At 44.9% G+C, this 27,905-nt stretch overlaps 1 protein-coding gene across 3 annotated transcripts; it reads left to right on the top strand.

The window, feature by feature from the left end:
• CIMIP4 (ciliary microtubule inner protein 4) lies at positions 1-27,905 on the top strand. 3 transcript variants are annotated; one of them, XM_004456383.2, is made up of 6 exons: positions 6-210; positions 2,751-2,783; positions 4,801-5,198; positions 5,784-5,925; positions 27,437-27,547; positions 27,748-27,905. In XM_004456383.2, exons 2-6 carry the CDS (start codon positions 2,762-2,764, stop codon positions 27,840-27,842), a joined length of 768 nt encoding a protein of 255 aa, XP_004456440.2. In that variant the 5' UTR covers positions 6-210; positions 2,751-2,761; the 3' UTR covers positions 27,843-27,905. The 3 variants fall into 3 exon arrangements, with proteins under 3 accessions (XP_058164747.1, XP_004456440.2, XP_058164746.1); XM_058308763.2 differs by having other exon boundaries at positions 2,724-2,783; XM_058308764.2 differs by lacking the exon at positions 27,437-27,547 and having other exon boundaries at positions 1-210; positions 2,724-2,783.

Genomic DNA, 27,905 nt, shown 5'->3' with positions numbered 1-27,905 from the left:
TCTGCAGTGCAGGTCTGCCCTCCTGGCTTCAGCACACACCGGAGTGGTTCAGATGTACAAGAGATTGCAGAAGTGAGGCAGGGCCTTGTGAGGTGGGCCAGGGGTCTGCCAGGACACAGGAGTTGCTTGTGAGTGAAGAGTGCCCAGGCTGCAGCTGGACCTACCCTCCCTCCTTCCTAGATCAACATCTCTTGGGACCTTTCTCTTCAGGTCAGAAACTGGCAGTGAGTCCAAACTTCTGTTGCAGCTGGTCTAGGCCTCTCTGGGCTAGTGGTGCTATAAGGCAGACAGAGACTGCTGTGGGTGGGTGGCACACAGGTGGGTGGCTGGAGACAGTGTAGTATCTGGGCCCACATCTGCGGAACAGGGGCAGGAGCAGAAGGCTAGCTGGAAGGACATAGACTGCGTGGGGCCTGGGAGACCCTCCCTGCGGCGAGGTCCTTTTTCCTTTCTGAGCCTACATTTCTCTACCTGGGAAAGAGGGTGGGTTATAATTTTCCAGAACACCTCATTGGGTATTTGTGAAGATAGACTAAACTACTAGATGTGAGAGCACTTGACATGTGAGTTGTGTTAGTTATCTATCGCTGCAGAACAAATCACTTCCCCAAAACTACTGGATTAAAACAATAACACTTACTATCTCACAGTTTCTGTGGGTCAGGAAACCAGATGCTGTTTAGATGATTCCTCTATCTCAGGGCGTCTCAAAAAGCCATAATCAGGTGTTGGCTCAAGTAGGTTCAACCAGAAAAGGGCCCAATTCCAAGGTCACGTGGCAGGATCTCAGCTTCATGGGTTGTTGGACTGAGGGCCTCAGTTCATCACAAGCCATTGGCCAGAGGCCCTCCTCAGTTCCTTGCCTTGTGGACCTCTCCACAGTGCAGCTCACATCCTGAAACCTGGGTTCCAAAATAGCAGTTGAACTGTCAAGAGCCACAGAGAGTGCAAACTAAAGTCATGGTCTCTTATAACCTGTCCTTGGAAGTGACATGCCATTACTTTTGCCGTATTCTGATGGTTCAAAGCAAGTCACTAGGTCCAGCCCACACTCAAGGGGAGGGAATTACACAAGGGTGTGATTACCAAGAGGCAGGGATCACTGGGACCCATGGCAGAGCTGCCTACCAAAGTCCACCCTCTGGCCCCCAATGATATATACATTCCTTCTATGTTCAAAATGCATCCATCCCCTCAAGGTCTCCAAAAGTCTCATCCCCTTTCAGCATCAGCTTAAAATCTAGAAGCTCACAGAATAGATCAGGTCCAGGCCTGGATGAGGCTCCTTGGTTATTGTTCCTTGAGTACAGCTTCTTGAATATAGTTCTCCATCTGTACATCTATCTGTGACACTGTTACCTGTCCCTAACACTGAACATACCATAGTGTGATATACATAGGGTGAGAGCAATAGACACTCCTATTCAAAATGAGAAAGAAGAGAAATACAAAGGAGTCACTGGCCGGTAGCAATAGAGATAAAGCCAAGTGGGTTGGGGGGGGGGCAATGACTGTCACCCTTTTGTTTAAGCCTTAGAGAGATCAAAGGATAAGAGAATGTTTCAGTCTCACAATGGGCCTTTGAAGAGCTGAGTGTGCTCCACGTATCCTCTCAGTGGAACAATAGGGCCTCTGGGGAACTTGAGAGTGGGAGCCCCAAGCAGCAACGGTGTGCCTTTGTCTTTGAGAACACTGTATCAATAGAAATATTGCCAATTTGGGGTGAAAGGGACAACGTAGAAAATGAAAGAGGACCTTGGACCCCAAAATACAACCGGCAGAAAATAGGCTGAGAAAAATACTTAGCTGCAGACATGGGCTCCTTTTTATTTAAAAAAAAAAAAAAAAAAAAAAAGAGTAGGAGCAAGAATCCAGGATTCAGAGCGAGAGCTGTGGAGAATTCTGCCCCAGGCTTTGAACCCTAATCAGGGAACTTCCAACGTTTTACCTGGCTAGATTCCAGAATTGCTATGGAAGGTACCACACTAATTAACACAGGTGTTAACAATAGGGAGGTTATATGCAATTCTCTATTTTTTTGCATAACTCCTTTTTTTTTCTTCTAAACCTACAACACCTCTAATAAAAAAGTTATATTGAAAATTCCTCAAAAAACAATGAAAAGACTATGACCGAGAAGAAGATTACCTGGGGAAAAGGAGCACAAACGTGCAAGATGCCAGAGCTGCCCCTCCAATTTGGCCCAAAGGCCTGTTGCTGCAACATTGCAGTGCTCCGGAGTGTGGGTTCCCAGTCTTGGCTCTCCTCCAAGATGGCCAAGCTGGTTTCCGCCCCTTGACTTTGAATGTCCAGCCAGAAAAGGGACACAATCCTATTTGCAGGAAAGCAAAGAGTCACCAGTATGGGCCGTAGGGTGGGGCCAGGCACCCTCAGCCATGTGCCCCCTGGGGGAGGAGGACGAGAGGGAAGAAAGAGTGGCCAGGGTCCCAAGGCTGCCTGAGAAAGGCAAAGCTGGTGGGTCTGAAAAGGGCTTTCCAGCGAGCACAAAGCCTGCAGGGGACCAGGAGCTGGAGTGCGGTGCCAGAGGCGATGGGTAGGTGGGACAGGTAGGAGCGGCTTCATGGGTCTGCGCAGTGGCAGAGCATGAGATCGGAAGGACCTGCTCAGAGCAGATGGCCCCTGGCCTCCCCGCTCAGCTCATCCTCATTCATGGAAGCTGTGTGTGTCATCGGAGACAGTGAAGAGTGTTTCTTTGTCTACAGGACTAAGCTTGGAATTATCTGTTCCAGAACAAGAGCCAATGGAGCTGGGCCACAGAGCAGGTAGGATGGGTGGGCCAGGGCCCTTGGGGGGCACCTGGGGCAGCAGGGAGTAGGCCCTTCCTTCTTGTCCTCACGCTTGCTCTGGCTTCCAGACCCTCTGTCTCGGCCCTGCCTCTTTGAAGACAGAAACGAAAGGAAGGAAAAGGCTTACTTATAAGCCTGTCCATTGTGCCAGGCCTGGGGCTTATGACCCCCAAACAGACCCTGTCCATGGGGGCACAGTGTTGTTCACCAGAAGGGCCTGGCGCTGTGGTGGAGCTGAAGGAAATTCAGTAAGGCTGAAGGCTAAGAGAGCAGAGGTGCAGGCGATCATTCATTCAGTCAACAAACATTTTGCTCCAAGAGGACAGGGATCAGCCTGTTTAGTTCATTGTCATCTCCCCAGTGCCTGGCACAGCACCTGACTCCCAGTAGGTGCTGAGGGAGTGGCTCCTGAAAGTACTGGCTCTCTGAGTCCTGCTATTAAAGTGCTCCGATACCCCAGGAGCAGGCCGAGGATGATAGAGACACCAGGAGCATGACCCAGGAAGAAATGGGGAGCACTGCCCAGGAGTACAGAGCCTGAACTCTCTGGGGTCCTAGGAGAACCCCACCCCTGTGCTGCTCCTCAATCGTCCCCGTTGCTGGAAGAGGCGCCCTGGTTGACCAGCTGGATGCTGAGCACAGCCCTTCCCGCTCTCTGCCCCCCACTCTTCTAAGACAGTGTCTCCCACCCCCACGGCGCCCAGCCCTCTGGCAGCCTTGGTCCTCCCTGGGGGACCCTCTGCTTGGCTGCCAGCTTGCTGGGGCAGAACCCAGGGTGGGGGAAAACTGCCTGCTCGGGAACCAGGTTCTGCCTCTGCCTCTTGTGGGGGAGGCCAAGGGCAGAGAACAGGGTCATGCTGTCAGCTTCCAGCTCCCTGGGGCATCGGTGATTCTGGGGGGATTCGAGCAGGCAGTGGGCAGGCCTAGGCCTCAGCTTTCTCCACCTCCTACCGCCCTTAGGAAGGGTCTGCGCCCCCCACGGGATGGGCAAGAGGGGGTCTCCTAGAGCACCACCGCTTGGTGGCGGCAAAGCAGGATCTGGTGAGAGTTACATAAACACCCCAATAGGGCAGCAAAGTCTGACGCTTGAGGCAGCCTACTTTAAAAAGAAAACAGGACCCATCCGAAAGTCCACCAGGGGCAGGGGCTACCTCCCGCCTGGTGTGAAGGGAAAGTCGAGTCTACATCCACCTCCATAAGTAGATCCTTGAGGTATACTGTTAAGTCTTTTGAACAGCAATTTACAAAACCTTGTGCAGACTCTGATCCACATTCAAACAAAATTAGAAGCAAACTACTGATCTTTCGAGAGAGACATGGAGGGCCCTTGGTCTTTCTGGCTAGAGCCAGGGGAGGTGAAAAGAATGGGGAGGCGGCCCCAGGGCAGCCTGGCCTCCTGGCAGGCTGGCAGCAGGGGCTCCTGGCAGGGAGGTGAGCAGGAGGTGAGGATCCTGGAGAAGGGAGGAGGGAAGTGTGGACTGGGGAGCTGTGGTGCACAGGGAGCCAAAGCCAGGGCTCCTGACCTTGTTCTGGCACTTTCCAGCCTCAGGTCCTAGTCAAACCCATGAACAGCAGCCTTCATAGCTGCCGGCTTCCCCTGGGGAAGGAAAGAATCAAATGGAGCCAGAGACATTGAGGCACAGACAGGTCAAACCCCTTGCTCAGGGTCACACGGCTGGGCCTCAAGGCTGGACAGATAGGCTCGGGCTGCAGCCCCTACCGTCAAAAGCAAAGGAGGCTGGGACTGGACAGTGGCTGCTCTCCTGGGTGGCGGGAGGCTTGGCGGGCTGAAATACCTTCTCCCTTTGCCTCTCCCCTTCTTTCTCACTCCCACCCTCCCCTCCCCTGGTTTCTCTCTGTGCCAATTTCCTTTGCTGTCTCCGTGTCTGTCTGTCTGTTCTCCCCCACCTCCGCCTCGCTACCCCGCTTCCTGCCCTCCACCTGCTGAGCTTGCCCACCGGTCTCCCTCCCCGTCTCTCTTTCCCCCATTCAGGCACCACCACTTTGACCAGGGCCCACCTGAACAGCAACAAGGAGGGCCAGCAGGACGCAGAGCCCCGGAGAGCCGCCCGCAGCCCCGCGGCCTCCGCGCAGTTCAAGCACCCGGAGGAGGTCCGGCCTCCGCCCCCGACGGCCGTCGGCAGGCATTCTCCAGGGATGGACCCACAGTCCGGGTACCTGAAGATGGGGGACCCCAGGCCCTCCTCGAGGGGGAGCAGGGCCTTCCGAGACGGGGCTCGGCCACACCAGGGGTCTGCGGAGGGCCCCAGCTTGGCGGTCCAGGACCTCAGGGGCCCACCCAGGAGCCGGGAGAAGGCCAGCGTCATCCCCGACAACATCCGCCACAAGTTCGGAAGCAGCTTGGTGGACCAGCTGGTCTCCGAGGAGCAGGTGCACGGAGGCCCCGGGAGGGCTGGCCGTGGGGAGGGGGCCCTCGGGACCATTGGAACCTAACCGCACTGAGCAGCTGCCCTGGGCCAGGCAAGGCTGAGACCCTTCCCACAGAGCAGCTCGTCTGTTATTCTCCCCGTTTCATGGCTAAATGACTTACCCAAACTCGCCCAGTGACGCGGAGCCGTTATCCAAAGCGGGTCTGCAGCTTCTGCGGCCCCGGCCCACCTGACCTCGCCTAGAGCTGAACCCGAGATGCTCCCAGCGTAGGAGGCCAGCCGGGGCTCTGCGATGGGAAAACGGGCACGCCGCACCCTCCGCACACATAAAATGGTGGGACTGGCACCGCCCACGAGGGCCTCTCCTCCTGCTTACATGATAGTGCGTGGGGGAGGTTTTACATCATTCCTGCCCCTGATGCTGGCAGCCCACAGAGTGGTGGAGGGGCTGGGGGTGGGACCGTGGCGCTCCCCGGGCTCTGAGGGCTTGAGGAGAGGGCTGCAGGCTAAGTCAGGGGGAGTGGGGAGCGGGAGACATGGGGCTGGAGCCCGCTTTCCATGCCTTCTCTTCCCTCCCCGCCTCCAGGCTCGAAGGGCCATTGGTGAAGTCGAGGGCCAGAAGCGGTCCAGCTCGTGGCCCAGCAGGACCCAGAGCCCCGTGCAGGTCTCCTCCATCTTCTCAGACTACTACGACTTGGGCTACAACATGCGTTCAAACTTGTTCCAAGGTCAGGCCAAAGGGCAGGTGTGAACGCCTCATGTGCTCCAGGCGTGGGTCAACGAAGGCCTTTGGCGGCTGAACCTCCGTGGGGTCTGGGCACACCACCAGGGATGCTCTTGTCCACTAGGGGCGTCCTCTTTGCCAGGGCCTGGGCCTGGTACTGGGGGCGCACAGTCCCCTCGGCCAGCCGGTCCACCCTGGGCAGAAGGTCCTTCCTTCGCAGTGGGCGGTCAGCCCTGGGCACGTCTGGTGTCTTCACCTGCCTAGGGGGGGCCCAGGCAGCTTTGGTCCCGTGACGGTTCCAGCTTCCTGGCTCAGAGTTGGACCCTGCCTCCCCCTAGCCGGGTGTCGATGGGCAAGGCCCCGCGCCTCTCCACGCCTCGCCACCCCGCCGTACGATGGGGAGGATGACAGGGAGGCGCAGGGCCTGTGGCACGCGGCGAGTGCTCAGGAGCTCTCAGGCCATCGTCCTTCCTCCCCAGAGCCAGCGTCTGCCCAGCCTGGGAGAAGGGTGGCTCGGAGGCTCTGACCTTGGCAGAGTGAGTCCTCTTTGATAAGGGGGCGGGCTGTCAGCGCCACCCCACAGCCGGAGGCCTGTCGGAAGCCTGAGGCGGATCTGGATTCAAATCCAGCCTTTGCTTCTGCCTCGGCCTCCAAAGCCCAGCCCCAGCACTTCCCTTTCCCTGGAGGTGAGCCTCCTCCCGGGGTTTTGGAAGGCTCAGCTGGGAGTCGCGGCCAGCATGCAGGGGCTTCTCTCCACCTCCCCCCTCCTGGGGGCCTCCTTGCAGAAGGGCCTTTCCGGCCCTGTCCTTTCCCCCTGCTCACCCAGGCACTGCCCAGTGCCCCAGGGCTGGCTAAACCATGCCACCTGGCTGGGCTCCCTGTCACCCGAGGAACCAGACACCCACTGGAAGCCTTTCTGGGTTCTCCTTTGAGCGTGGAGAAGGGGTGGTACTGAGGAAGGCGGAAGAAAGCTCCGATTCTCCTCCAGCCTAGCGCTCAGGAATCCTGCCCTCCCTCTTCTCTAACAATGACACAAGATAGTTCCTCCATACAAACGGCTATGGCAGTGTACGCAAAATGTGAAACAACCAACAGAAAAACCATCTGCGCACCATCATCTAGTCTAAGAAACACGTCTATGCCAGGGGTGTGCTGGAGCTGCTCGTTCCAACTGCGGAATTGGCCCGAGCTGGTTGGCATCTTGTTGGGATTTGAAAATCGGCCCTGGCAGTAGCAGTAGTCTGGAAACTGGCGCCCCTCGACAAATTCGGGCTCTCCCTCCTCCCTCTCCTGCTTCCCCTCCCGCCTCAGTGGGCCCCATCTGGACATCCCTCTCTGTCTCCGCCCGCCTGGTCAGTCTTGGCACTCGCTGCTGGAGGCTGGAGAAGAGTGTTGGCTGGGCAGGGGTGAGGGAGAGGGCATGCAGGCAAAACCAGAGAGGAAAGGGGCCAGGCCACGGAGGGGATCGTAGACCAGGGTGGGGGCTTTTCTCTGGGTGAGACAGGACACTCATGGAGGGGGGCAAGCAGGAGAGGGACAGTGTTTGCCTCAGGTGGAAGGATCGCTCAGGCTGCTGGGTTGGGAGAAGACTACAGGAGAGTTGAGGCAGAAACAGGGAGAGGTGAGGAGGTGACTGCGAAACTCCAGGAGGGACAGTGGTGGTGATCGGAGTGGGGAGCTGGACGGGGGGACAGCAGGACGGTCCACGGGGCGGGGGGGGAGAGGCCTGGTGTGGGAGGATTCCGGACACTTGTGCAAGGTGCCGCCGACAGGATACACAAGTGGATGGATGGGGCGTGAGGGAAAGGGGGGTGCAGTTGGTGTCAAGGTTTTTGACCTGAGTAACTGAAGGGAGGTAATTGCTGTTTGCCAAGATGGAGAAGCTTCCAGGAGGGGCAGGTGGAAGCAATCCTATCCCATGCTCAGTCATGGAGAGAATCTTTTATGTAGTCTTCTAAAATACGTAGTTTTGCTTTTCACATTTAAACCTTTAATCTACCTGGGGTTGATTTCTGTTTTTGATGTGAAGTAGGGATTTCTTTTTTAATTCCTTTATGTGGACTATCAATCATCTCATTGTGATTTATTCAATAATCCCGTCTTTTCTCCAGTGACCTGAAGATGCACCTCTGTCATCCACTAAGTTTCCATATGTGTGCACTTCTGTTTCCAGGCTTTCTCTTCTGCCTACTAGTCTAATACCACTTTCAATTACCAAGGTACTAGAAGTAGCCTGATATCTGGTCGGGCAATCCCCTCCAGCCCTCCCCATCCTACAGCTAACGTCTTAGCTATTCTAGGTCCTTTACTCTTCCCATATACATTTTAGAGTCACTGTCAATTTCCACAAAAAAACTGTTGGGATTTTGATATGAAATATGTTGAATCTATAGCTTAATTTAGGGACAGTTGTCAGCTTCATAATTAATTTTCCAATCTATGAATATGATATGTAGCTCCATTAATTTAAGTCTTCCTTCAATATCTGTCAAAAACATTTTTATTTTTTTCTTTAAAGATTGTATGGTTTTTTGTTAGATTTATTTTCTTGCTGCTTAGTGCAAATGGTTTCTTTTTAAAAATTACCTTTCCTAAAATAGATGCAAATTTTATTTTTGTATCTTAATCTTGTAACCAGAACCCTTGCTCAGCTCTTCTATTAATTTCAATGATTCGTAGATTCTTTGGGATTGGGGTTTCTTATGAATACCAGTGCCTGCATTTACATATAGCATGTTAATGTGTGCCAGGCACTGCTCTATGCACCTTTAATTTTCACAAGAACTCTATGCAGTAGGTGCTGTAATTCCCATTTTTGAGAAAGAAAAATTGAAGCAGGGAAAGGATTAATAGCTTTCCCAAGGCCACACAGCGAGGAAGTGTCAAAGTTGGGACTTGAACCCTGGCAGCCTGGGCCGGATCCTGTCCTTCATCACAGGCTTTTCTCATCTTTGTCTCAACTGACTTGGTTTCCGATGGAGCCGTCCCAGCTGCCGTGTCCAGGACAGTGGGGCCCACGCAGGGACGTGGGCGTCCTTGTCTCCTTCCTGAGTCAAACGTTTTACCATGAAATGTGTTTGAAAAGGAATGTTGACGGGGTCACGTATTAGTTAAGGAGGTTCCCCTTGGGCAGGGTAGCAAGTCTTTCCACTGGGGCTGGTCAGATTCTCCCCAAAGAGCCCTCCGTCCTCTCGCCTGGGAGGAAAGGTCCAGCTGCCAGGTGCTGCGGAGGGAAGGGAGGCCCGCGGGCGGCTCTTCAGGACCCACGCTCTTGGCGAGCCTGCCCTTCCCTGCCTTGACACCTTTGGTTTTCCTTCTCCGGGTCACTAGGCTTTGGGCTTCTCAAAGGTTGGGAGGGCAGCCCCAGCTTGTGGACTCGGAAGGGGATTAGGGCACTGCTGCCTCTCAAGTAGATTCCCCCCAGTCCTTATTTTAGTCCCCAATTCCCCCCACTCCCCACCCCCCCGCCCCGCAGTTCCAGAGCGCCCCCGTGCTGCCAGTCCCTGAGGATTTGGGGGATTCTGTGTTTCAATCTCTTTGAGTCTCACCTTTCCCCACTGCTTTCCCACTTCCCTTGAATATGATACTGTCTCTTCTTCTCTTCCACCCATCCTTGTGGGGTTATGCTTTTATATTATTTACAAATTACGTGTGTATATATACATATCCCTTTAACTATAGTTTCAATGGAATTTCTAGAGGTAGCAAAAATAGATGTGCTTTTTTTTTTTTTTTTAAAGATTTTATTTTTATTTATTTAATTCCCCTCCCCTCCCCTGGTTGTCTGTTTTCTGTGTCTTTTTGCTGCGTCTTGTTTCTTTTTTCTTTGTCCGCTTCTGTTGTCGTGAGCGGCACGGAAAGTGTGGGCGGCGCCATTCCTCGGCAGCTCCCTCCTTCACGCTGGGCGGCTCTCCTTATGGGTGCACTCCTTGCGCGTGGGGCTCCCCTACGCGGGGGACACCCCTGTATGGCACAGCACTCCTTGCGCGCATCAGCACTGCGCATGGGCCAGCTCCACACGGGTCAAGGAGGCCCAGGGCTTGAACCGCGGGCCTCCCATGTGGTAGACGGACGCCCTAACCACTGGGCCAAAGTCCGTTTCCCTAGATGTGCTTTTTTGATCTGTCATTCTAACCCAGAAGCTGCCTGCACTCATTTCCTTGGGCTGCGATAATGAATTATCACAAAACCCAGTGGCGTAAAACAAGAGAATTCACCCTCTCATAGTTCTGGAGTCCAGAAGCCTGTAATAGAGGCAGAGCCCTGCTCCCCTCCTGGGCTAAGGGGAGAACATGCTCCTGCCTCTTCCAGCTTCTGGCGGGCTCCAGGCCTTCCTTGGTCTCTGTCTCCAGGGCCCCATGCCTCTTCTGCAGGCGTCGCCCTCTCTGGGTCTCTCTTATAAGGACACGTGTGATTGCTTTTAGGGCCCACCACCATAATCCAGGGTAAGCGCCTCCTCTCAAGATCCCACATGTTTTGCCATATAAGGTAATTCAGGAATTAGGAGGTGGACATATCTTTTTTGGGGCCACCATCCAGCCCACTACAATGCACTTACCTTTTAAAAAATGTTAGTTACATGCAATCCATATCCTGCAAACATGCACTACCCCTTCCTGCCTTCCCTGGTAACCTCTAATCTACTTTCTGTCTCTAACATCTCTTATAAAAGACATCACACAATATTTGTCCTTATGTGTTGTGTTTATTTCCCTGAGTATAATGTTTTCAAGGTTCTTCCATGTCACAGCGGGTCTCAGAACTTCATTCTGTCTTATGGATGAGTAATATTTCATTGCATATACGTACAATATTTTGTTTTTTTTTTTTTAAGATTTATTTAATTCCCCCCCCCCTCCCCTGGTTGTCTGTTCTTGGTGTCTATTTGCTGCATCTTGTTTCTTGTCCGCTTCTGTTGTCGTCAGCGGCATGGGAAGTGTGGGCGGCGCCATTCCTGGGCAGGCTGCACTTTCTTTTCACGCTGGGCGGCTCTCCTCACGGGCGCACTCCCTGCGCGTGGGGCTCCCCCACGCGGGGGACACCCCTGCGTGGCTTGGCACTCCTTGTGCGCATCAGCACTGCGCATGGCCAGCTCCACACGGGTCAAGGAGGCCCGGGGTTTGAACCGCGGACCTCCCATATGGTAGAGGGACGCCCTAACCACTGGGCCAAAGTCCGTTTCCCAATATTTTGTTTATCCATTCATTTGTTGATACGTTGTTACCACATTTTGGCTACTGTGGATAATGCTGTGATAAACATTTGTGTACAAACATTTGTTTGAGACCCTGTTTTCACTTTCTTTGGGCATATACCTAAGAGTAAGATTGCCTGGTCATATGGTAATTTTATACTTAATGTTCTAAGGAACCACCATGTTGCTTTCCACAGTGGCAGCACGATTTTGCATTTCCACAAACAACTCATGAAGGTTCCTATTTTTCCACATCCTTGCCAACACTTAATATTTTCTTTCTTTTTTTTTTAATTGACATCTTTGTGGATATGAAGTGGCACCTCACTGTGGTTTTAATTTGCATTTCCCATATGGCTAACGGTGTTGAGCATCTTTCTGTGCACTTATTGGCCGTATGTATATATTTTTTGGAAAAGTGTGTATTCGGATCCTGTGCCCATTTTTAAAAATTGGGTTATTTGTCTTTTTGTTATTGCTTTGTAAAAGATCTTTATTATTCTGGATATTAAGCTTTTTATCTGATATATGGTTTGCAACTATTTTCTCCATTCTCTGTTTTCGCTTTTCTTGATAGTGTCCCACGATGAACAAACATTTTTTAATTTTGATGAAGTTGAACTTATCCTTTTTTGCTCATGCTTTTGGTGTCATATCTAAGACTTTATTACTGAATCCAGGTCATGAAGATTTGCCCTATTATCATCTAAGTTTTGTAGTTTTTGCTCTTATATTTAGGTCCTTAATCCCATTTTATATATTTGTGAGGTAGAGGTTTGACTTCATTCTTTTGCATGTGGATATCCAATTTCCCCAGCACCATTTGCTGAAGAGACTATTCTTTTCCTATTGAATGTACCTAGCACCCTACTAAAAATCAATTGGCCATAGATGTGTGGGTTTGTTTCTGGACTTTTAATTCTGTTCTTTCCCATACATTTTTTTTGCTCATGTATTTATTTATTTTTAAAATTAATTTATTGAAGTAGATCACTCATACAAAACATACATAAACAATAAGTGTATAATAATAGTTGTGAACCTACAAAACAAACATATATAACATCACACAGGACTCATAACTCACCCTACCACCAAAAACTTGCATTGTTGTTAAATCATTTTAACTAATGATTAAAGAGCATTGTCAAAATATTACTATTAATCAAAATGTTTTCCCCCAACCAACCCTATTATTATCTTTATATCATTTCTATATGAACATATATAAACAATTAAGTGTATAGTAAAAGTTGTGAACTTACAAAGCAAACATGAATAACATCATACAGGGGTCCCATACATCAACCCTCCACCAATATCTTCATTGTCGTGAGACGTTTGTTACAAATTATGAAAGAATGTTGTCAAAATCTTATCCTTATCTTACATTTGGTGTGTTTTCCCCCCAACCCACCCTATTATTATTTTTTAAGTATAATTTTTGTGACAGAAGTTGTAAACTTATAAAACAATCATGCACATGTGCAGAATTCCCAAACAACACCCCTCCATCAACACACCACTCTGTGATGGAACATATGCTACAGATAATATCATCTGATTGTTATCATGTCCATAGTGTACATTTGGCTCACATTTTCCATACTGCCTCATTATCAACACAGCACATCTTTTGCATAGATGCAAGAATATTATATTACTACTAACCCCAGTCCATAGGTCACTCCAGCTATATGTTTCCCATGCTTCTTCACATCACACACCCTGCAGTAGTGATGTACATTTGCTCTAGCTCACAAAGGACACTATTGCATCTGTACCATCAACCACAATTCTCATCCACCTCGTGGTTTACTGTGCTGTTCAGTTCCTAGATTATTCTCTAGCATTCTGTCAACTGGCATTTACATACCTAGACTACCATTTTCAGGCACATCCCCATTTATGAACTAGCCATTACTCACTGTGTTACCAGCCACTCTATACATTGCCACATTTTTACAGTAAAGCTAATTAAAACGTCTACATACATTAAATATCAGTAGTCTACTCAGTCCTCCTCTTACTCTTATCTCCTTTAAGAATCCACCTCCTATCAACAGTTCTTGAAGATATTTCCCCAAAATTTCTTCTTGCTTTTATTTTTAGGTTTTTGGTCCATTTTGAGTTAATTTTTGGATAAGATGTGAGATAGGGATCCTCTTTCCTTCTTTCGGCTATTGATGTACAATTCTTTCAGTACCATTTGTTGAATGGATTGTTCTGTCCGAGCTGTGTGAGTTTGACAGGCAGGTCAAAAATCACTTGACCATACATGTGAGGGTCTGTTTCTGAACCATCAGTTTGGTTCCATTGGTCTATGTGTCTGTCTTTAGGCCAGTACCATGCTGTTTTTACCACTATAGCTAGGTAATACGATTTAAAGTCTGGAGATGAGGGTTCACTTTTCCTTTTTATGATGTTTCTGGCTATTCAGGAATCCTTACCCTTCCAAATAAATTTGATGATCATGTTTTCAATTTTTTTTTTTAATGCTGGTGGAATTTTTATTGGGATTGCATTGAATCTGTATATCAATTTGAGTAGAATTGACATCTTAATGATACATAGTCTTCCAATCCATGTGCATAGAATGTTCCTCTAGTTATTTAGGGCTTTTTTGATTTCTTTGAACATTGAGTTGCAGTTTTCTGAATACAAGTGCTTTACATTGTTGGTTAAGATTATACCTGACTATTTAAGTTTTAGCTCTGATTTTATTTTTGTCACACTTTTTACACTTTTAGTTACTTTTATTGAAATACTCCTTATTTCTAGACTCTCTTCCAGGCCCCTCTCTCCTGTCTTTTCTTTTCAGGCTCTGGCACATCTTTTAGTATTTCCTGAAAATCTGGTCTCTTCCTTAGAAATTCTCTCAGTTTCTGTTTATCTGTGAATATTCTAATCTCATCCTCATTTTTGAAAGACGGTCTTGCTGGATATAAGATTCTTGGCTGAAAGTTCTTCTCTTGTAGTATCTTAAATATACCACTGTCTTCCTGCCTCCATGGTTTCTGGTGAGAAATCAGCTCTTGATCTTATTGGATATCCCTTATATGTTATGTGTTGCTTTTCTCTTGCTGTTCTCAGAATTCTCTCTTTGTCTTTGGCATTTGACATTCAGATAAGTATGTGTCTTGAAGTTGGTCTATTTGGATTTTTTCAGGTGGTAGTACGTTGTGCTTGTTGGACATGGATATCTATGTCCTTCAACAGGGTTGGTAAATTTTCTACCAGTATTTCTTCAAATATTCCTTCTGCCCCTTTTCCCTTCTCTTCTCCTTCTGGGATAACCATGACATGTATGTTTGCATGCCTTTTGCTGTCATTTAGTTCCCTGAGACTTTGTTCAATTTTTTCCATTCTTCATCTGTTCTTTTGTATGTTCACTTTCAGAGGTCATTTCTTTAAGCTCACCAATCCTTTCCTCTGCCTCCTCAAATCTGCTAATTTATGATTCCAATGTTTTTAAAATTTCATTTATTGTACTTTTCATTCCCATAAGATCTGCTATTTTTCTATGTATGCTTTTGAATTCTTCTTTGTGCTCATCTAGTGTCTTCTTACTATCCTTAATCTCTTCAGCCATCTCATTGAATTTATTAAGAAGATTTGTTTGAACATTTATGATTAGTTGTCTCAACTCCTTTATGTCATCTGGAGGCTTACCTTGTTCCTTTAACTGGGCCATAGCTTCCTGTTTCTTGGCATGGATTGTAATTTTTGGTTGGTGTCTTGGCATCTGACTTACTAGAGTATTTATTCTGGGTACAGTTTTTCTCTTTAGTTTAGGGCTTCCTGCCCTTTCTCCCTTGCTGGTTGTGCAGTAGAAGTCAAGCATGTAGCTGGTGCTGTAAGCTGTGGAGGCTCAAGCTGCCCTCATTGCACCAGAGACCAATGAAGTTTCTTCCAACTTTCTCCTTTGCCAGGGGTAGGGACAGAATCACAGCTGTGTGGAATAATCCAAGTCATGCAGGCCTAGACTATAGTTGCCCAGAGAGACTGATGAAGCTTCATGCCCCTTTCTCCCCTGCCTGGGGGGTGGATGGATCTGCAGGCGTGGGCAGCAATCTATGCAGTACGGGTCCAAGATGACCACAGTTGCTCCAGCAGACTTCCGATTTTCAGACTGTGTCAGCCAAAGTTACCTGCAGTTACCAGGATAGGCTGGTGTGTGTCTGAGGGGTGGGGGGGCACCAGCCTCCTCCCTCGCAGAGGCTAGGGCTACAGGCCGATCTGGGTGAAAGAACCAGTTTCTACAGTCACCATGATTTTCAGTCAGTCCAGCTTCCCCTCAGGCTGGGGGCAGAGTCAAAATGGCAGCCACCAGCCTCTTTCAGACTTGGGCAGATTCACACCCCAGCTGTTCCCAGGGTTATATCTTAGCCAGTTGCGTCTACCAATCAGTAGCCAACTTTGGCAGCCAACCATCTCCTCCTCCCCTGTTTTTGGGAAATGGAGCTTCCAATTCCAGCCACAGAACAGCTCCTGGGGTGGCTCATGCCTCCAGAGTAGGATGATCACTGGTCTCTGCAGCTTCCTCCCTGTCAGAGGTGGCACTAGGGCCTAGCCCTGAGCTGCAATCTGATCTGGATGGGAAGAAGCCGGTCCCCACCAGCACTGGGATTCTCAGTCCACCCCGCTTCCCCTCGTGCCAAGTGCAGAGTTAAGATGGCGGCTCCCAGCCTCTTTCTACTTGGACAGGCTCAAACTTTAGCTGTTCTCAGGGTTTTACTTTAGCCCACTGAATGTACTCATCAGCTTAGGTGAAGTTGGTGCCCAACTGTCTGTTTTTGGGAAGTGGAGTTTTCAATTCCAGCCATGGAACAGCTCCCAAAGCGGCTTGTGCCTCCAGTGAAGGATGGGCCCTGGCCTCCATGGCATGGAGAACTCTACTTACAAGTCTTCTCGGCAGATGGGCATTCTCCTCCTTCCATTCCTTCAAAGATGTTGCAGGATGCTTTTCTGGCCTCCTAGAGCCCCAAAGAGGTGCTTCAGCTAGCTCCAGAGGGCTCTGGGTGTTTACTAACTGCTCCGTAGCAGGAGCTGACTCTAGGAGCTCCTTACTCTGCCACCATCTTGCTGGTTCTACCTTGCCCAGACATTTTTCACACACATCTATAAACCTATAATCCTTCTATCAGTACTTGGAGTCTTAACACGGCCATTTTCTATGATCTTTTTCATTCATTGCTGTATTTTGTCTGCTGCACTAATAATCTCCTGACATGAATTGGAAAATATTACCTCTTTTTATGATCTGGAAAATAAGACAAAGTAGGAATTAGCTGTTTTTTGAATATTTGTAGAATCTCTCATAAAAATACAAACTGGATCTAATTCATGTTTTCTAGCATTTTGAAGTCATTCGTGATGTTTATAAAAATGCCTAATTTCATTTTAACTTTCTAATTTATTGATGTAACATTGTTCCTAACATTTTGTTTTTTAAAATCCTGGCTGGGTCTGTGGTTATAGTTCTCCTTTCTTTCCTAACACTGTTTGCTCATACTTTGTTGCTTTTTCATTTTACACCAAATCTTCCAAAAGATTTTTCATCTGTATTTTCTCCTTTTTACTTTATTTGGGTTCATTCTGTACTTTCTCTGACATGCCCAATTGGATGCTCACTTCATTAATTTCTAGCCTTTATTCTTTTCTGAAACAGGTATTAGATGAATAGGTAGGACTCAGGAGATGTTATACAAGCCACTTTTATTATTTTTATCTCAGTAGGTCTTTTAAGCCTGCTCAGTGGCGGTGGGGCTGTCCTGTCCCTGGTTGAAATTATATATGGCCCCTATGATTTTCTGCTCGCCATTTGTTGAAATAAAAGGAGGAGAAGGGAAGAGGGAGAAGACAAGTTCTATGGCTACTTTAAGGTACTTAAGTTTCAAGTTGGCAACTGAAATGTCCCCAGCCCAGTATTTTAGCTATCACTCCCCCCTTACCCCCCAGGCCTGGGCCACAGCAGGCGAGGTCTTCCACTGGGAAGGGGGTGTCTTTTTAACTCCTCCCCTCCCCCTTTCACTTACCGCTGTTTCACACCCCTTGTCCAAGGTGGGGGAAGGAGGGGTGCTAAGGGAGGCAAGAGTGTCCCCATGACTGCCTTTGTCTTAAAATGGCTTTGTGCTACCTGGCTTGGCAGGTGTTTTCCTCAGGGACACTTCTGTGGGTTCTGCAGAACCCTCTGCTGGGAACTTTCTACTGTACTTTCTACCCTGCAGGCGATGCATTTTCCTTCTTGCTGCCAAATCTCTCGCGCACCCTGGTTTTGGGTGTTGTGCTCCTCATGGGTTCTCTCTGGTGGCATTCCGCTGGCCCTCTAGAAAGTCTTGGTAGGATTTAAAAGACTCTAGGCTGGCCCTCTAGTGACCCAGCTGGCATCTGGTCTACGAGAAACGTCCCTGTACTCTTCTCCTTGCTTGTGGACATCTGGCTGGTTTGTATTCTCTCTGTGTCCTGTCATCTCAGGTCAGTAGCTTTCTGCTACAAGCTTTGGTCCCCAACTCCCAGAGAGAGCTACCAAGCTCCTCAGGTGACCCCATTACACTCCCTCTAATTTGGTTTAATGTGAGAGGCACCTTCACTCTGGGGAGGATGGACTCAGCACATAAAAAACAAAACAAAGAAATCCTTTTAAAGCATCTTGGCTAGTTTCCCCAAACTTGACCTTTTTAAACCCTCAATGTGGGAAAGTTCTTTCTCAGGTTTTTAGATACTTATTTTAAATTTCCCTTTGGAGGAGTCTGCCTTACAGCTCACTTTGATATCTGATCTCTTTCATGCATTACTGCCTTGGTCAAAACTCTTAACATCCTGTTACATAAACATTTAAAGCCATAAATACCAATGACAATAAAAATTGCTTTAAAAATTGATTTCTAGCTTGACAGCATGGTTATTAGAGGACACAGTCTGTAAAGTTTTCAGTCCTTGAAATTGCTAAGATTTGCTTTGTAGTCCAGCAGATGGCTGGGGTTGGGGGTCTATGTTTGTCCAATAGATCACGCTTATTAATTGTTTCTGTACAAATCTTCTAATTCCTTATTTAATAATCTTTGCTTGATCTATTAATTACTAAAAGATGTATCATGTTTCCTGTTATAGAGAATTTGTAAATTCCTCCTTGTAGTTCTTTCAATTTTTGCTTTATCTATTTTGAGATTCTTTCAATTCAGCAAGTTTAGAATTATATTACCCAAATGAATTCAAGTTGTTTTTGTTTTTCAGAGTACTTGTCCCTTTATTTCTGTCTTACCTGATATCATTACAGCTGGACTAGATTGCTTTTGGTTAATATTTGCTTGTTCCATCTTTTTCTATCCTTCCACATTTACCCTCTGTATCCTTTTACTTTGACTATGTTTATTTAAATAATACTTAATCTGGAAAATTTTTTAATATAGTCTGATCTGCCTTTTAATCAATGGCATTTATACTATATACTGATATGTTTCTGTTTCCTATTTGTGTTTTCTTCTATGCTGCTTTTTTAAAATTTGATTAAGCTTCCTTTTTTTCCTCAATCTAATTTTTGGTTTTCCCAACTCTTCCTATTCTTTTATGATTCTTTACATCGTAACACACATAGTTAAAAATTCTCATGTTAACCAAGGTATTTCGGTTTTTCTGAACAATCTAAGGACCTTAGAAGGCTCCAACTTCAATTACCATCCTCCATCTCAGCTTTAAAGAATTTTAATTCTGCATAAGCAAAGTAATTAAACTGTGGAGTCTGGAGCTACTTGGTTTGGGTTTGAGTTCTAGATATTTCACTTGCCAGCTGAGTCACTTTAGTTATTTAAGAAGTTAACTTACTTAACTTCTCTGGGCTCCAGTGTCTTCGACAGTAAAATGGGAATAATATTTGTACCTACTTCTTAGGGGTCTTGGGAAATTCATGTAAAGTTCCTGTGGTTAGCACGTAGCGCATCTTCAAAAACAGCTATCATCATGCGCATCATGATTTTACCCCATAAATTAGACATTGGCATTGTTCTTACAATTGATGTATATTTAGATTTACTTTATTTCCATTTTCTTTGCCTACCATTCCTTCTTGGATCTCAGGAAGATGTATTCTTCCTGAAGTGCATTTAAAAGTTGTCTTAGTGAGGTTCTGTTGTTGGTAAATTTTAGGTTCTGTTTGTCAGAAAATTCTTTATTTTGTTCTCATTCTTGGAAAACAGTTATACTGTAAACAGTTCCAGGAAGTCAATTGTTTCCTAAGAGTACTTTGATGATATTGATTCACTTTCCTCTGGTTTAGATGGTTAAATTCAAAGTAATTGTTATTCTTTCTAAGTATGCTGTTTTTCCTCTATGGCTGTTTTTCACATTTCTTTGCCTCTGGTGGTCTACATTTGCCTTGCAGGTGCCTAGGTAAGGACTTCTTTTTACTTATCCTGATTGGTGTTTATTACGATTTCTTGGAATCTAAGGATTCACGTCTTTCAACAATTCTGGGAGTATTCCAGCCCTTTTCTTTTCAAATATTGCCTCATTTTCATTTCCTCCACTCTCTCTTTTAGGAACTCCAATCAGACATATGTTAGACCTTCTCATTTAACTGGCATTTTAAATCTCCTTCATATTTTCCACACCTTTCCCCCACTTTGTGCTGCATTCTAGTAAATTTCTTTAGATAAATCTTCCAGGTTGCTGTTTTCTCTCAGATGTATCTTATCTATTTTACTTATCCATTGAATCTGTTTTTAAACTCTTATAATGACAATTTAAAAACTAATGGAAAAGTAGATAAAACAGTTTAATAAATAGATGTTGTGCATATCACCCAGCTCCAACAATTATCAATATATAGCTAATCATGCTTCATCTACTCTCCCACCCACCCATCCCCTCTTTTCCTAGATTATATTCAAGCAAATACTAGGTAGCTGACCATTCATGGAGCTTACCTTTTATTTCTTTTACTAATCTGTTGGTTCTTTCTGGATAATTTCCTATTCCTTATGTATTTTTTCCTTCCTTTCATGGCTTCAAACATTAAATATACTTACATTATATTCTGTTTCTTGTCATTTAAATAATTGGAGTCTTTTGGGATTTCATCCTCTGGTGTTTTTGCTGACTCTTGATCATGGTGACTTATTTCCTCTTAAGAAACAGATATAATGTTTCTTAAAGCACATCTGTTTTTTTGAGTTATCGTGGTAACATATATAAAATATAAAGTTTCTCAGTTTAACCACTTCCAAGTATACAATTATACAAGTATACAGCTCATTAGTGTTAACTACATTCACAATGTTGTGCTGCCATTACCAAAACTTTTCTATCACCCCAAACTCTGTACCCATTAAGTATTTATTCCCCACTCCACCCCAGCACCCTATCCCTGGTATCCTATAATCTATTTTCAGTCTCTAAGAATTAAAATATTCTAGTTATTTCACATAAGTGAGGTCATACAACATTTGACCTTTTGTGTCTGGTTTATTTCACTTAATCTGATATCTTCAAGGTTCATTCATTCAGGTGGTAGAATGTATCAGAACTTCATTCTTTTTCATGCCTGTAATATTTCATTTTGGATATATATCATATTTTGTTTACACATTTATCTGTTATTGGGCAGTTGTGTTGTTTCCACCTTTTGGCTGTTGTGAATAATGCTCTTGGGGTATAGATATGTTCCTGAGCCCTTGCTTTCAATTATTTTGGGTATGTATCTAGAAGTGGGATTGCCAGGTTAACATGGCAAGTCTATACTGAACTTTCTGAGGCAAAGCCAAACTTTTCCCACAGTGGCTGCACAGTTTAGATTCCACCAACAATGCATGAAGGTTCCTATTTCTCTGCATCCTTGCCAACACATGTTCCTTTTATTTAAAAAAAAAAAAAAGCCATTCTAGTGAGTGTTAAATGGTATCTCATGGTTTTGATTTGCATTTCCCTAATGGCTAATGATATTGAGCATCTTTTCATATGCTTATTGGACATTTATATATCATCCATGGAGAAATATCTACTTAAGTCTTCTACCCATTTATTAACTTCTTTGTTTGCCTTTTTGCTACTGAATTACAACAGTTACTTATGTATTATAGACAGTGAACCCTTATCAGATATATGGTTTCCCAAATATTTTCTCCCATTATGTAGGTCATCTTTTCACATTCTCGATATTGTCATTTGATGCACAAAAGTTTTAAATATTGATGAGGTCCAATTTGTCTATATTTGTCTATATTTCCTTTTGTTGCTCATGCTTTTTGTGTAAAGTCTGAGACTCCATTGCCTCACAGAAGTTCCTGAAGATGCTGTCCTATTTTCTTGTAGGAGTTTCATAGTCTTAATTTTTATATTTAGGTTGTTGATCCATTTTGAGCTGATTTTTTGTCTTTGATGTGAGGTAGGGGCCTAACTTCATTCTTTTGCATGTGATTATCCAATTTTCCCAGGGCCATTTGAGACTATTCTTTCCCCATTGACTAGACTTCACGCCCTTGTCAAAAATCTGTAGTCATAGATACAATAGTTTATTTCTGAACTCTAAATTCTCTTGGCCCAAACAGAAGTCTTAATTCCAGACCTCAGCTTCCATGGTTTTCCGCTTAAAGCTGTTTTCCCTTCGATCTCTCCCCTCCATGTCCCTTTTAGTCCAGGATGACAGTGGTTATGTTCGTATGCTCTCTCAAAAAGCTTGTTGGTTTAACACGCAGGAAGTAGGGATCCAAGCCATCCAACAGTAAGACTTACCACAAGTCTTTTCTGAATAATCGCATTTTCAATTCTGACTTAAAAGTTCCAAGTTTAGTTACTTCCTCAAATGGGTCACTATCATCTGGGGGCTTGATTTCCAGAGGTGTGGAATTTCTGGAATCAGTTTCTGGTTTCTTTGTCCCCAACAATTCTGTTATCAATTTATCTCTTTCCTCTAACATTTTGCTATAAGCTGCAAGGAGAAGCCAGACTACATTTTCCATATTTAGTTTGGAAATCTCCTTGACTAAAAAGCTCATTATGTTCAAATTCTGCCTTCCATATAACATCGAGTCAATCTTGCTGAGTTATCTGCAACTTTAATGCATGGATCACCTTTCCTCCAGTTTCCAATAGTAGTTTCATTTCCTCTTTCTAAGTCTTCATCAAAAGTCTCTTTAGTGTCTGTATTCCTACCAACAGTCTCTTCAAAGCAATTTCTATCAAGCGTCTCACAATTCCTCCAAAAAATACTCCTTACCCATTTATAAAACCATTCCAGCATTTTTGGTAGTTGCATCAGACTACCCCACTCCTGGTACCAAATTCTGTATTATACAGCCTAAGGGGTGCTGATGCAAAGTACCAGAATCTGCTGGCTTATATAAAGGGCATTAATTTGGGGTAAAAGAAAGGTTCCTTTCTCACCAAATTCAGTTGCCACATTTATTAGTCAGCCAAAGGGATGCTGATGAAAAATACCAGAAGTTGGTTCATTTTTATAAAAGGTATTTATTTGGAGTAGGAGCTTACAGATACCAGACCATAAAGCATAAGTTACTTCCCTCACCAAAATCTATTTTGGAGCAAGATGGCTGCTGATGTCTGTGAGGTTTCAGGCTTCCTGGGTTCCTCTGGGCTCAGCACCTCTGTTTTCTCCACAAGGTTAGCTGTAGACTATGAGGCTCTCTAGGCTTTGCCTCTTTCCCTGGAGCTCCAGCTTAAAACCAGCATCAAACTCCAACATTAAGAACCCCTGACTCTCTGTCCTTTGCCATCCCTTTTATCTGTGAGTGCCCACCCTTTGGTGGGTGGGAACTCAACACCCTACTGGCACATAATTACTTAATCAAGTAAACCTATGAATTCAATATAATCTAATATGCCCAGAGGAAAAGATCAGTTTACAAACATAATCCAATCTTTCTTTTTGGAATTCATCAATAATATCAAACTGCTGCACCACGTGTTGAAGCAAGATGGTTGCTGATCTCTGTGAGGATTCAGTCTTCCTCTCTATCAGCTACAGGCTAGGATAGGGCTTGTTTCTTTCTGTCATCTCTTCCTGGTGCTCCAGGATCAAAGTTGTCTCCTCTGCCATGTCTATGGAGCTATCTCTCTTCCCTGTGTCTTCTGTGTGTCTTCTTGAGACACCAAGGGGGCAGGAACTTAACCTGAGCTGTACCCTACTGACGTGGTCAAATCAAAGTCCTAATCTTGACATAATTTAATCAAAGACATCTCAGCTGAATCTAATAAAATCAAAAGGTCTCATGCCCAGAGGAACAGATCAGTTTACAAGCATAATCCTTATCTTTTTGGGGGTTCATAAGTAATCTCAAATAGCCACAGATGGTTTTAGCTATTCTGGGCCCCATTCCCTTCCACATGAATTTGATGATTGTCTTTTCCAGTTTTGTGAAGGAGGCAGTTGGAATTTTGATTGGGATTGTGTTGTATATGTAAATTGCTTTGGGTAGTATTGACATCTTAATATTTGGTCATCCAGTCCATGAACATGGAAGGTCTATCCATTTATTTAGGTTTTCTTTCATTCCTTTTTGCATGCTTTATAGTTTTCCATGTACAAGTCTTTTATATCCTTGGTTAGATTTATTCCTAGATATTTTATTCTTTTAATTACTATTGTAAATGAAATTGTTTTCTCGATATCCTTTTCAGACTGATTATTGCAGGTGTATAGAAACACCACTGATTTTTGTATGTTGATCTTGTGCCTTGCCACTTTGCTGAATTTATTAGCACTAGTAGTTTTCTTGTCGATTCTTTGGGATTTTCTCTATATAGGATCATGTCATCTATGAATAGGGAAAGTTTTACTTCTTTCTTTCCAATTTGAATGCCTTTTACTTCTTGCCTAATTGCTCTGGCTAGAACATACAGTACAATGTTGAATAGCGTTGATGAAAGTAGGTATCCTGGTCTTGTTCCTGATTTAGGAGTAAAGAGATCAGTCTTTCACCATTGAGGATGTTAGCTGTGGGTTTTACATATATGCCCTTTATCATGTTGAGAAGTTTCTTTCAATTCCTAGTTTTTTGAGTATTTTTATCAAAAAGGGGCACTGGATTTTGTCAATGTCTTTCCTTATAAATTGAGATGGTTGTGTGTTTTTTTCCCCTTCTATTAAAGTGGTATATTACATTAACTTTCTTCAGTTGAACTGCCTGGCATTCCTGGGATAAATCCATTTGTTTATGGTGTACAATCCTTTTAATGTGCTGTTAGGTTTGGTTTGTTAGTATTTTGAGTATTTTTGCATCTATACCCAAAAGGGATGTTGGTCTGTAATTTTCTTTTCTCAGATATCTTTGTCTGACTTTGGTATTAGGGTAATGCTGACCTCATAAAATGCATTAGGAAGTGTTCCCTCCTCTCCAGTTGTCTGGAAAAGTTCAAGTAGGATTGGTGTTAATTTTTTAAATGTTTAGTAAGGATTCACCAGTACAGCTATCTGATCCTAGAATTTTCTTTGTGAGAGTTTTATTTGGTGTTTTTTTGTTTGTTTGTTTGTTTTGATTATTGATCCAATCTCTACCTGTTATTGGTCTATTGAAGTCTTCTATTTCTTCTTGAATCAGTGTAATTTGTGTGTTTCTAAGACTTCATCCATTTCTTCTAGGTTATCTAATTTGTTGGCATAAAAGCATTTGTAGTATCATTTATAATCCTTTTTATTTCTGTGGGTGTGGTTAGTAATATCTTCCCTTTCATTTCTAAATCTTTTTTTTAAGATTTATTTTATTATTTATTTCTCCTTATCGTCTTGTTGTTTTTCACTTGCTGTCTGTTTGTCTTCCTTGTTTCTTCAGGAGGTCCCAGGAGCCAAACCCAGGACCTCTGCCCGAGCCACCTCTCCTTCCTGGTTTGTTGTGTCTCTCATTATGTTTTTCCTCCCCACATCTCTAGTTGCATCATCTTGTTGTGTCACCTTTTCATGCCTGCCAGTTGTGTCAGCTCACTGTCTTCTTTAGGATGCACCAGAAGCCTCTGTCCCCTGCTTTGTTGTGTCTCTCTTTATGTTTCTTCCTCCTGTGTCTCTTGTTGTGTCAGCCTACCATGCCTGCCTATTGTGCCAGCTTGTTGTCTTCTCTAGGAGGCATCAGGAGCCGAACCAGCAACCTTCTATATGGTAGGCCCAGTTGCCTGAGCCACATCTGCTTCCCTTTCCTTCCTGATTTTAGTTATTGCACTCTTCTCTCTTTTTGTCAGTCTAGCTAAAGTTTTGTCAATTTTATTGATCTTTTCTAAGAACTGAATTGGCTTCATTGATTCTCTCTATTACTTTTTTTCTCTATTGCTTTTCTATTCTCTATTTTGTTGATCCCTACTCTAACCTTTACTAATGTCTTCCTTTCAGTTTGCTCTTCTTTTTCTAGTTCCTGTAGTATGAGGTTAGGTTACTGATTTGAGACCTTATTTTTTTAGTGTAAGTATTTACAGCTTTAAATTTCCCTCTGAATACTGCTTTTCCTACATCCCACACATTTTGCTATATATTTTGGTATGTTGTGTTTTTAATCTTCATTCCAATTTTATTTCCAATTTGCTTTTTTTAAAAAAAATTATTATTATTATTATTTAAAATTTATTTCTCTCCCGCCCAACCCCCGTTGTCTGCTCTTCGTGACCATTTGCTGTGTATCCTTCTGTGTCCACTTGCATTCTTGTCAGGCAGCACCGGGAGTCTGTGTCTCTCTTTGTTGTGTCATCCTGCTGTGTCAGCTCTCCATGTGTGCGGTGCCACCCCTGGGTGGGCTGTGCTTTTTTTTCACGTGGGGCACACTCCTTGCATGTGGGACACCCCTGCATGGGGGGCACGGTACTCCTTGCTCGCAGCAGCATGACAGGTGGGGCAACTCACCACATGGGCCAGGAAGCCCTGGGTACTAAACCCTGGACCTCCTATATGGTAGGCGGATGCTCTATCAGTTGAGCCACATCCGTTTCCCTCCTATTTCCTTTTTTATTTCTTCTTTGGCTCATTGGTAGTTTAAGAGTATATTGCTTAATTTCCACATATTTGTCAATTTTTCTGTCCTCCCTTTGTGATTAATTTCTACCTTCATTCCACTGCAGTTGGAGAAGTTACTTTGTATGATTTCAATCCTTTTAAATTTGGGACTTATTTTGTGACCCAAAGTATGGTCTCTTCTGGAGAATGATTCAAGTGCACTTGAGAAGAATGCGTATCCCGCTTCGCTGGGTGAAGTGCTGTGTATATGACTGTTAGGTCTAGTTGGTTTATAATATTGTTCAAGTCCTCTATTTACTTATCTTCTGTCTAGATGTCTATCCATTTTTTTTTTACTATTTATTTTTAAAAATTTGTCTTTTTTTAAAAAAAAGATAAATAGATCACAAAAATGTTACGTTAAAAAACATAAGAGACTCCGACATACCCCACTCCCCGCCCCGCCCCCCCATGCCCTCTCCTCCCTCATCAACATCCCCTTTCATCAGTAAGGCACATTCATTGCATTTGGTGAATACACCCTGGAGCACTGCCACACTGCATGGACCATAGTTTACATTGTAGTTCACACTCTCCCCCAGTCCATCCAGTGCGTTATGGCAGAATATACAGTGTCCTGCATCTTTCCCTGCAATATCATTCAGGACAACTCCAAGTCCCGAAAATGCCCCACATCACACCTCTCCCTCCCTTTCCCTGCCCTCAGCAGTGCCCATAACCACCATCTCCATGTCAATGATACAATTACTTCCATTGCTAGAGTCACAGCAGTTCTATAGCAGAGTACCAACAAGTCCACGCCAATCCTTATTATATCCATCCTGTGGACCCTGGAATGGCAATATCCATTCCACCTCTAAATTGAGAGGGTCTATCCATTTTTGAAAGTGGTATTTTGAAATTTCCTACTGTTCATATAAAACCACCTATTTCTCCCTTCAAATCTGTTAATATTTGCTTCATATTTTGGGGGCTCTACTCTTAGATGCATATATAATTATGATTGTTATATCTTCTTGATGAATTGATCTTTTTATTAATATATGATATCCCTCTCTGAAAATATGTATATGAATTAATTGCCACATGCTAGATTCCCCAGGAGATTCCAATAAATCAATCTTCCCAACCTTGTAGGAAAATTTTATTCCTTCCTATAGGTAAAGAAACTGAAGCTCAGAGACGTCTGAAGTCATGGCCCATATATAACAAGCTAGGTTTGAACCTGGGCCTGCCTTATTCTGAAATCTATCCATTTCTTGTCCTTCTAAACTCTACTGTCCATAGGGGAAATTAATATCCAAGTATAAACCATAGAGTATTCGACCTCCATTGACTTGGGGCACCTGGGGATTTCTTTGTGGGGTTCCGCAGGGGCTCCTGAGGAGACAGTGAGCCTCATGAAGGCCTCCTACACCCCAGACGTGATTGAGAGATCAGTGAGGGACATAGAACATTGGCACGGCAGGAAGACGGATGATCTGGGTAGGTGGGAAGATGGTGGTGATGGAGGTGGCCACTCTCCAACATGGGTGGGGTGTGTTGGCCCCAAGGTCCGAGAGAAAATCCAGAGCACGAGATAGAGCCTTAGGGTGGGCCTAGAAAATTATGGGTCTCCACTGGGGTCTGGGCACCTCAGAGGCGCTCTGGGTGATCTCTGTGGCTGTTTCCCCTTCTCTCTGCAGGACGGTGGCACCAGAAAAACGCTATGAACATGAACTTGCAGAAAGCGCTGGAGGAGAAGTTTGGAGAAAAAAAATCCAAGGGGTCAAAATACTAGATACAACACCAAACAGGTTCCCTCCTCTCAGAGAAAGTGCTAACAATAAAGGCAGAAATCTGA

The sequence above is a fragment of the Dasypus novemcinctus genome, chromosome 12 (genome assembly GCF_030445035.2).
Source record: "Dasypus novemcinctus isolate mDasNov1 chromosome 12, mDasNov1.1.hap2, whole genome shotgun sequence".
Lineage (NCBI taxonomy): Eukaryota > Metazoa > Chordata > Mammalia > Cingulata > Dasypodidae > Dasypus > Dasypus novemcinctus.
This window is presented reverse-complemented; position numbering and strand designations above follow the sequence as displayed.